This window comes from Gadus macrocephalus, chromosome 8, assembly GCF_031168955.1.
Source record: "Gadus macrocephalus chromosome 8, ASM3116895v1".
NCBI lineage: Eukaryota > Metazoa > Chordata > Actinopteri > Gadiformes > Gadidae > Gadus > Gadus macrocephalus.
Window position 1 is genome coordinate 12,975,781 of NC_082389.1, and position 10,584 is coordinate 12,986,364.

The 10,584-nt window shown below is 46.8% G+C and overlaps 2 protein-coding genes and 1 long non-coding RNA gene across 5 annotated transcripts; 2 read left to right on the top strand and 1 right to left on the bottom strand.

Moving 5' to 3' along the window:
• Positions 1-115: 115 nt before the first annotated feature.
• LOC132463169 (inositol monophosphatase 1-like) lies at positions 116-3,837 on the top strand. Of its 3 annotated transcripts, none has more exons than XM_060059121.1 (9): positions 116-264; positions 422-527; positions 624-757; positions 1,075-1,179; positions 1,389-1,434; positions 1,575-1,683; positions 2,407-2,515; positions 2,971-3,122; positions 3,550-3,837. In XM_060059121.1, exons 2-9 carry the CDS (start codon positions 465-467, stop codon positions 3,672-3,674), a joined length of 843 nt encoding a protein of 280 aa, XP_059915104.1. In that variant the 5' UTR covers positions 116-264; positions 422-464; the 3' UTR covers positions 3,675-3,837. The 3 variants fall into 3 exon arrangements, 2 of the variants coding, with proteins under 2 accessions (XP_059915104.1, XP_059915103.1); XR_009526976.1 differs by having other exon boundaries at positions 122-264; positions 2,971-3,245; positions 3,550-3,688; XM_060059120.1 differs by having other exon boundaries at positions 151-264; positions 350-527.
• A 47-nt stretch (positions 3,838-3,884) lies between these two features.
• On the bottom strand, positions 3,885-10,516 carry LOC132463168 (E3 ubiquitin-protein ligase RNF31-like). The gene is made up of 10 exons (XM_060059119.1): positions 10,249-10,516; positions 9,885-9,983; positions 9,356-9,445; positions 8,969-9,086; positions 8,094-8,212; positions 6,846-6,959; positions 6,530-6,596; positions 6,063-6,156; positions 4,857-5,025; positions 3,885-4,716 (listed from the first exon to the last, which is right to left on the bottom strand). The coding sequence occupies exons 1-10, from the start codon at positions 10,420-10,422 to the stop codon at positions 4,570-4,572; spliced, it is 1,191 nt and encodes a 396-aa protein (XP_059915102.1). The 5' UTR covers positions 10,423-10,516; the 3' UTR covers positions 3,885-4,569.
• On the top strand, positions 5,020-5,426 carry LOC132463171 (uncharacterized). Its single transcript, XR_009526977.1, has 2 exons — positions 5,020-5,321; positions 5,388-5,426. It is a non-coding gene; the product is annotated as an uncharacterized LOC132463171 (long non-coding RNA).
• Positions 10,517-10,584: the final 68 nt, after the last annotated feature.

Consider the following 10,584-nt stretch of genomic DNA (forward strand, 5'->3'; position numbering starts at 1 on the left):
ATAGGTTCAAAAGTATTTTAATTATTATTATCTTTATTTTATTTTTATTTTATTTTTTTATTTTTTTAAGCGAGGTTGTTATTTATGCCACACTCCATACCAGTAGATGGCGGTAATGCATCTTTAAGTTGTTTGCCAACCGCCAAAAAACAAGACACAAGAAGAAGAAGACAGGGAAGCGGAGAATGGACTTCATCCTTCATCCGTCAGCTGATGCGCTTCATCCTGACGTAAACACACTCAGCTAATTACTTCACGTTTTCGGTAAGGATACATATACATTTCTATTATGCGTCTCCGGAATGTGTAACATTTCTATTATGCGTCTCCAATTTTTTTGTTTTACAAGCTCATTCTAGATCAGTTAAGCAAAGGTCCGAAGTAAAGAATCTCTAAGCGCCGGGGTGTTTCTGTCTGTCAGGTGGAGCGTTTCTTCGGTGAAGTGTAGACCCTCACCCGAGCTCATGGAAGACCCGTGGCAGGACGCGATGGACCATGCAGTGGCCCTGGCCCGGAAAGCTGGGACTGTGAGACTTGAATGGTAGTGTAATTAAACATTATTCAAATCAGACCGACGTGTTTTAACCTGGTTTGTCTTGTTCTGATGCTGAATGTGTATGTAGCTGGTCCGGGATGCTGTGCAGAACGACATGAAGGTGATGTTGAAGAGTACCTCCGTTGACCTGGTGACCCAGACCGACCAGAAGGTGGAGAAGCTTATTATCGAATCGGTGGCCAAGAAGTTCCCCACTCACTGGTAATGAGTCACTGTCCAATAACTTGCCTGCTGTTGAAACTATGTAACAGCAGACAACACCAACTATGTAGGTTACAGCTGGTAATAAAGGTTATTAAAGTTTAGCTTTTTATTTTAATTCCATTAAAACCTTTTGTGTTCAAATTCAGTTCACTTTTAAAGTGTGTCCGCTAGCTTACCTACGATTTAATTTATTTGAAATGCTTAGATTTGGTTTAGTTTTTATCAGTTTTACTGTTAGTTTATGTATTTCTTGTATTATGCGGTAAATGTCAGGTGCACACATTATATTTTCCTTTAAACGTCTTGTGGTGCAGCTTCATCGGGGAGGAGTCTGTGGCGGCGGGGGAGGCGTGTGTTCTGACGGACAGCCCCACCTGGATCATCGACCCGGTGGACGGAACCACCAACTTTGTTCACGGGTACGCCTTTTAAATGAACAAGTCCCCATAGCAACTGTCTAAACATTGGCAAAAAGGATAATACCGGCATAAACAAGGGACAACGTGAACTGATTCTACACACGCTGGCCAACATCCACAACCAATAACGTTATATAACGTGATTGTTGATTAAAAATGAAATACCAGAAATACGTAACGCTAATTCGCCCCATCTCCTGGGCTGACAGATACCCGTTTGTGGCGGTTTGCATCGGCTTTGCGGTCAACAAACAGGTGGGTCTGGGAGGAGAAGACCTCTGTTCTGTTAGGATGTGGGACCTAGGGGCTCACTGCTACCAGAATACTATCTTAACAAACATAGAGTTGTGTTTGTAGAATTGTTATCAAGACTGCCAATGTTGACTCTCCCTCAGCTGGAGTTCGGGGTGGTGTACAGCTGCATCGAGGACAAGATGTACACGGGCCGGAAGGGCAAGGGGGCCTTCTGCAACGGAGAAGCCCTGCAGGTTTCCGACCAGAGAGGTGGGTGGGTGGGTGGTTGTGTGTGTGTGGGGGTTTGCATGTGACTCGTGAGTCTATAGTAACACACAATGAATCACCATAGATTGATCTTCCAAGGACTGAGAAACGCATGCCAAAGTAAAGGACCATTTGGGATGATTGCTAATATTATATATGCTATATGCTAGATGTAAGGTGCAAGGTTTTGTAGCCTTTTGAAGTCATGAGTTGTAATGCAACTTCTGTCTATATTGAGCCTTGTTTCGTGTATATAAAGAAAACGAGAGTTTGTCTAGGTATTTATCGAGATCCATATTTTTGTACATCCCGTGGAGCTCAGCTGAAGAATATATTTAACGGAAAGCTTGTTGGAAACCGCTGGCCTCCTGTTTTTACCGAAGGACCCTGACCCGAGTCTGTGGCCTATAATTTATAAATAAATGTCCCACATTCCTGCTGAGCCATCCGTGTCCGTCCTCCTCACTCTCTCTCTCCCTCCACTCTTCCCTCCCCTCTCTCCTTCCTTCAATCCCCCATATATTTCTCTCTCTCTCTCTCTCTCTCTCTCTCTCTCTCTCTCTCTCTCTCTCTCTCTCTCTCTCTCTCTCTCTCTCTCTCTCTCTCTCTCTCTCTCTCTCTCTCTCTCTCTCTCTCTCTCTCTCTCTCTCTCTCTCTCTCTCTCTCTCTCTCTCTCTCTCTCTCTCTCTCTCTCTCTCTCTCCCCCCCCCCCCCCCCCTTCTCCAGATATCACACAGTCCATCGTGGCCTCTGAGTTCGGCTCCACCAGAGATCCTGAGGTGATGGACAAGGTGTTCTCCACCATGAGGAAGGTGCTCTGTCTGCCGGTCCACGGGTCAGTCCATACAGTCACTCTTCAGTGTACGCATAAATCCACAGCGCCATGTATTTTACAAGCATGTTATTAGGGAGTAGTTGGGGGGGCATCCGGCTCCAGATCCCTACAGGTGGACTCTGGGAGGTCGCGACCCTCAGTGCAGATGTTTTCATGTGATGCAGAAGAACATTGGAAAAATGAATTGAATATGGAAACCAGGAATCAAATCTTTGATTTGATGATCCCGGAATGAGTTGCCTGCCGTCAGCAGTATTTTAGTATTTGAATGACTACTACTTTGAATAAAGTATGGTTCAAATACTTTCATATTAAAATTGCTTTTTTTAACTACAACCTTGGACCTACATTACTTATAAACTCATCTCCCAAAATAGACTTGAAGTTCCCGTCCGACCGGTCTTATTGAAGGTGTGTCTCTCCCTGTGTGTCTCTCTCTCTCTCCTCCCGCCCAGCCTGCGTGGGGCAGGCTCGGCCGCCATCAACATGTGCCACGTGGCGGCGGGCAGCGTGGAGGCGTACTACGAGACGGGGATCCACTGCTGGGACTTCGCCGCCTCCGCCGTCATCGTGTCGGAGGCCGGGGGCGTGCTGATGGACGTGGAGGGTACGGCGACCCGGAGACGTCCATCCTTGTGGATAAAAACATAGAATGAACATCAGTGGTGATTGATATGAGAAGAGATTGATATGTGGCCATCAGATGGAGTTTCACTTATAGATAGAAAAAGTGAAAACACTTTTTTTTCTAACTTAACTTTGTTTATTATTTGCTCTATCAATCTTAGGTTGTTTTTTGTTACGTTTAATGCCTTGGTCAAGGGCACTGGCAGGAGTGTTATTTACCTTAAATATATGTATTTTAGTCTGAGGAAACCCTCAAAGAACACCAGTACAGAACCCTCCGAGCTGGGTTTCAACCCATGACCTAATGGTTTGGAGGTTTTGCTTCTAACCACTGTGCCAGCCCAGCAGTAAGCCATATTGGTGTGTGTTTTGGTGCGGTTCTGACCTGTTGGTGTGGGTGTGTACAGGAGGTCCGATGGACCTGATGTCCAGGAGGGTGGTCGCAGCCAACTGCCAGGTCATCGCGGAGCGAATTGTGAAAGAAATCGATGCTTTCCAACCCACGAGAGATGACGCTGCAGCACAGGATTAACCACTAATGCACCTTTTTAATGTCCTTTTTAATGGATGTATCTGCGGGAAGACTATGTTTTGAAACAAAGTCATTCCATCTGTTTGTATCTGACGTACTCTAACTGTAACCTGAACTGAAAGTTTTTAAAGATTTATTTATAAAAGATTACTTTCCCAGCCAACTCCTATGGAATGCCTTTTCTTTTTAAAATAAGTCACAGAATCCCTGTTTCGCAATCTGTTTTTATTAAACTCAACAGTTAAAAATGCATAGCAAACAGAGCTAGACAAGATGAGCAAGGCCACACTGGCCATTTGTTGGTCTGAACTGAAAGACAAAAACAATTTTTGTTTAAGTCTATCCTAAATGTTATGATAATGGACCAAAAATCCCAAATAAACATTTCTAGACGCCATAATAAAGTTTCAAATGATCTTAGCATTTCAGAGGTAACAGTTGGTTTTTGACTGAAAAATGCTTCCTTTAACTTAACAGGCTACGTTATCCCGACCAACTGTACACGACTGTTTGACTGGATGCCCTGGACAGTACGTGACGCGTTTAGCTGCTAAGATGTCTAGATAAGTCGGACTATTAAGTTATTGTTTTTCTTATTCACTGTCCTTTCTCATGACCGATGTAACACCGCCTGTTAGAGAACGGGGCGCTTTCTGTTAGTTTACCGACACGAGAGAGAAGGCCACTGCTGAATTTACATGTTTTTTTTTTTTCTTTTTAAAAGGGTTAAACATCATTAGTAACACATATATATGGGAACCACTTAGTGGCAATAGGTTTATGGAGTGAGTATAGCCTGGAGCCTGTGTTTAATCGCGTTCCCACGGCTGGGCAGCGCTCCCTGTAGTGACACCATCTGGACATCAGGTGGAGCCGTTCGCCCGCCGAGCAGCGTTTAATGGAGCGCTTTACGTCCTGGCGTCGTGGCCCACGTTTGAGACAAAGAGGCGGAGGAAGAAGAGATGCCAGGTTGTCGGTTGGTGCTGGTGCTGGGCTGGGTCGGGGAGGAGGAGTCCTTACTCAGAGGAATGCGGGTCAGGCTCTGGAGGGGACACCAGGATCACTGGGTTACCAACCGATTCTTCAAAACATCACGCTTACACTGGTCTGTTGACGATTTCAACAGACCTCATGACTTCACCGTGGTCATGACATCATGAGCGCGACGACTCGGCCACTGACCTTGCGGAGGCGCTGGAGGTACTGCTGCTCCGCCTCCCCTTCGGCCCGCGGCGCCACCGTCACGTACCAGCGCTTTAGCTCCGCCTCCAGCTCCGCCCGCCCATACAGGGCGGCCGGGTCGAGCCCCGCCCGCCGCACCACCTCCACCAAGCGCTCCTTGTGGTGCAGCCTGAGAACCAGGACCAGAAACACACAGCAAACCATCAACCAGGACCAGAAACACACAGCAAACCATCAACCAGGACCAGGAACACACAGCAGACCATCAACCAGGACCAGAAACACACAGCAAACCATCAACCAGGACCAGAAACACACAGCAAACCATCAACCAGGACCATAAACACACAGCAAACCATCAACCAGGAACAGAAGCACACACACAGCAAACCATCAACCAGGACCAGAAACACACAGCAAACCATCAACCAGGACCATAAACACACACAGCAGACCATCAACCAGGTCCAGAAACACACAGCAAACCATCAACCAGGAACAGAAGCACACACACAGCAGACCATCAACCAGGACCAGAAACACACAGCAGACCATCAACCAGGAACAGAAGCACAAACAATCAACCAGGACCAGAAACACACATAGCAGACCATCAACCAGGACCTTCAAACACGGGGCTCACAGGACATGGGGCCGTACGGGCCACACGCTAGACCTGGCTTACACCACGGGGACCAAAGATAAGGGTAACGATGATATGGTTTGGTTTGGTTATTGGACGTACATACTCCCCATTGGACATTTAAAAACCCATTTCAGATCGGTAAAATAGAAATGCTTGGTTTAATTTTTTTTTGCCTTAGTACTATACACTACTATAATTATTATTCTCATATTATTCTTAAGAGTACCACTGTCGTGTTCTACCACTCTAGCAGATGCACATTAAGATCGTACAGCAGAGGACCAGTTCGTAATGGTCCTACTGTTCTAGAACTGGTCTGGTGGGCGGAGCACATGCAGGGGTGTGTTAACAGAATAGAAACTCGTGGACTTGTTTGTTTGTGGACCCTTTTGGAGGACTCGACCTAGTCAGAGCAGGTACTGGGTGGGACAAAACAAAGGCAACAGCTACGGGGGCCACTGAATGCTTGTTTGGAATGGAATGGATCTCAATGACTCGCCAACTGCGCAACTTCAGAGTTCAGATCAGCTGTCTGAAGCGTGCTCTGGGAGACTCCCTACCCGCAGACTCCGGAGTGTTCTGGCAGCGCTGGCCGGCCACACGGCTCCTCCCTGGAGCTGCTGTCATCAGGGACCTCCAGCACCCAACACACTCCTGGAGGGGGCCAATCAGGGACCAGCTCAGAGCCTCACACTGCATACTGGAACATGTATACTACTGGCCCTCAAAGTTGTAATCATCAGCGTTTGGAACATGATATTTTTTACTTGTGTTTGTTTCATTAAAAGTGCTAGTGAAAATAAAAATAAATAGTATTCAGGTATTTCTTCTATGATCTTTGACTTGATTTAGAAGTTAACTCAAATCAATACCAACCCGACTGAAATTCCTGTCTGTCCAACACTATGTGGTCGGTCTAATGTAATGTACATCAAACAGACTGTCTGCGGGCCCTGGGCCATTGGGTTGCTGTTGAACCCTGATCTGATTGGCTCTCCAGAGTCAGGTGATCCGCTGCTGGGTTTACCTGGGGATGAGGGCTGGGGTGGCCCGGTCGGGTCTGGGACCAGCCATGACGGGGGCACCTTGTAGCACTGAATCCAAGACAACATGGCAGTCATCACACAATAGAATAAACGACTAGTTATTGAAACATTCAACGTGATTATGGATTGACTTATTATGTGTAGCTAGTAATGAATTTGTCAAGAGCATTCAATTAAAATATTTTTTACTGAAATAAGCAAACCATGTAGCAGCTAACACTGGTTCATTGCCATGCATTTGTTGGCTCCCAAGGTGAGTGGCACTCATTGGAGCCAATGGGCAGCGAGCGAGCGTACCTGTAGCAGCAGTTGGAGGCGGGCCGCAGTCCAGTCCCTCAGGTGGTAGAGGCAGTTCCTGGGGTGGTGGGCGTGGAGGCCCCTGGAGGAACAGTCCTTGGAGAACGAGCAGTTCTGGAGGCAGGACACACAACACGCTGTAGCAGAGGCCTCATCCCCAACCTGGTTTAGACATTTCTGCGACCCCAACTTCTTACATTTTTTATGCATCCGCTTTGACACCCGCTTGGTTTCAACCACACCAACATCTCCAAGTAACGTTAAAGTCCCAGTGAACGTATCGCACCGCACTAAGTGAATGGTAGTGCTGCGCATATGGTAACAAACCATGTTGGCTCGTAAATGCATCTGACCTTTCAAACTTCTGACCATTCAAATGATACTTGCAGACATAAATGCGTGATCAAATCTCTATAGGACTACACGGGTCTATCAAGGTTTATAATGGTCAATCAGTTCGGGGTCTGGTTCCATTCTATTACCCCAGCTCTATCATGGGGCGTAACACCCGAGTGGATCCAGGAGACCCGTGACCAGCACTGATCCCCGGAGAAAGGCATGTAGCTGTAGGGTGATGACGCTGATCATTAGGATCAGACTACCAGGCAGGGAAACACAGGGAAAACAACGTCCGGCATCGACAGCGAGGTGAGTCAGAGCGGTGGAAGAGCTTGCGGTGAAGGAGGCTGTTAAGTGTGTTACGTGTGACTGACTGTTTTGGTCGGACTCATGTAAGACAGGCATATCGCATCTCTTAAAGCAAAAACGTAGCCCGTTTGAGTTAGGCCTTCATGTTTATTTGTGTCTCCTTTTATTAGGCTACCATGTGTTGTATCCTACAATAATAACCTTTATTAGCAGTAGAATTGCTTTTTTAAAGTAGCAGTCTTCATTATGTTTGTGGGGTCCGTTAAATACCCTACCCCTCGCAGGTCCTGGGTCTTTATCCTCTTGGAAATACACCAGGTAGGGTCTGTAATATCTCGGAGAAAAATGGTTCGGTATATATATATACTGTATATTGTTTTTGGTGGCCCTCACCCTTCTTATTACCAAATCTAATTGGACCTCGGCACGAATTTCTAGAGTCAATCAGGGTTCGGGGGCTGTCATTCTAGACCTGTGAAGATCTCTACTCTATCGCTTATAGGTCAGCAGTATCTCTCGACCCCCTATGCATTAACGTAACCCCACAGTTTAGGACTCAGGCTACAACAGTACAGGACTACAAGCAGAACCAGGACTCACAGAACCCAGGATGAAGGGCTGGCTGCAGCTGCCACAGAACTCATGCTGACACTGGCTGCAGCTGAAGTGGAGACAGCCGCCCTTGGAAAGGTAGAAGACCAGCTGGCAGTTAGGACACTCTGCAACACACAGGGGAACATGGTTTAGAAGGACAGTCTGAAACACACAGGGGAACATGGTTTAGAAGGACAGTCTGAAACACACAGGGGAACATGGTTTAGAAGGACACTCTGCAACACACAGGGGAACATGGTTTAGAAGGACACTCTGCAACACACAGGGGAACATGGTTTAGAAGGACACTCTGCAACACACAGGGGAACATGGTTTAGAAGGACACTCTGCAACACACAGGGGAATATGGTTTAGAAGGACACTCTGAAACACACAGGGGGACATGGTACAGAAGGACACTCTGAAACACACAGGGGTCTGTGGTTGGGAAGGACAGTCAGAAACTCACAGGGGAACATGGTTTAGAAGGACAGTTTGAAACACACAAGGGTTTGTGGTTGGGAACGACAGTCTGAAACACACACACTGGGGTTTGTGGTTTAGAAGGACACTCTTTAACACACACATAGGGGTACATGGTTGAGAAGGACTCTGAAACACAGAAATAAAAGCTTCAACAGGACATGAACAAATGAGATGTGGCCATCCTTTAGCAGAATGTGGTAACCCTAAAGGTTGATATATACGTATATACGTATACAATTTAACACATCGATCAGGTTCATGATTTCTGAGGACACACCCTAACCCTAACTGTGTGATTTGGACAATATATAGCAGAACGCCTTTTTGGATAGAACATTTATCTCCTTTCATAAGAGAAAACATATGGCTTCATCAAGCTAATCTCAGAGGATTACCTATTTTATTCCTGAGGAGGGCGCTGTCCAGCTCCAGAGACTGCAGATTGTTGGGGTCGAACTGAAGCTGCCATCTTTTAAAGTCTTCACATGACACACCCTGATGCTCAGGAATCCACTGTGTGACACACGCAACATGTTCATTCACAAAGAGCAACTGTAAGTAAAACGCCATGTGTGTACGTTTGTACTGTATGCATGTATGTGTTTGCGTATAAATATATAGATATGTATGTATGTATGTATGTATGTATGTATGTATGTATGTATGTATGTATGTGTGTATGTGTGTGTGTGTGTGTGTGTGTGTGTGTGTGTGTGTGTGTGTGTGTGTGTGTGTGTGTGTGTGTGTGTGTGTGTGTGTGTGTGTGTGTGTGTGTGTCTTACAGGTGATTTACATCGGGAGCAGGTGCTCTTTCTACAGTTGGGACAGTCCATCCTCAGCCGGTCAGCCTCGTGCAGCATCCCGAACGAACACTACACACACAACCACACACACACACACACACACACACACACACACACACACACACACACACACACACACACACACACACACACACACACACACACACACACACACACACACACACACACACACACACACACACACACACACACACACCCAACCAGAGGTGCAATTATGCAATTATGGATAATGGACAGTAATTGCATATCATTACAATATCCAATATAATATATATGTGTCATTATGTAATCATTTACAAGGATTGGACTTGACAGAAAAACTAAACATCATGAAACTAAAAAGCCAGGACATCTCCACTGGACATACAATTTCAATGCAAAGATTTTTTTCTGATGTCACTCAGCACGTGTCTGTGTGTGTGTGTGCATGGGTATGTGTACGTGTATGTGTATGTGTATGTGTGTATTGGGGTAAAGCGGTACTTACGTGGGCACACCAGCGAAAGTTGGGCATGTCCTGCAAGGCCCGGTCTCTGAGCTTCTTCTGGAACAGCTCATGGCTCTGAGGCTCAAGGTAGTGACGGATCTGTCCATCAGAACCAACCAATACAGACCACATCAGTAAAGAAACAGAGGCAAGAGAGGACTGAGGGGGTTGCCTGGTGCTTATCCTGGTTGCCTGGCGCTTCACCTGGTTGCCTAGCACCTGACCTGGTTGCCTAGCACCTGACCTGGTTTCCTAGCACCTCACTGTGTTGCCTAGCGCCTCACCTGGTTGCCTAGCGTCTCACCTGGTTGCCTAGCGTCTCACCTGGCTGCCTAGCTTCTGACCTTGTTGCCGAGCATCTCACCTGCGTATCCAGCAGGTTGAAGTAGTCCACGGCGTCCTCCATGCCCTGCTTGCCTCTGGTGTCCGGCCGGCTGCACAGCGGACACACCAGCTTATCGATGGTCTTCTCCTTGATGGCCGTGGTGAAGTAGGCCTTGAAGCAGTCCTCGCAGAAGGCACACGGGCAGTGGGTCATGGCGATGATCTACAACAGACACAGGGACATTGGGTCGCACGACAGCCGTGAGTTCCTCCAATGTCTCCTCTGACCACAGAAACCATCCAGTGACGTGTCAGGGAGTCTGGCTGGTATCTATACCTCCTCACCAGTTGATACATAAAAATATCCAATACCCAA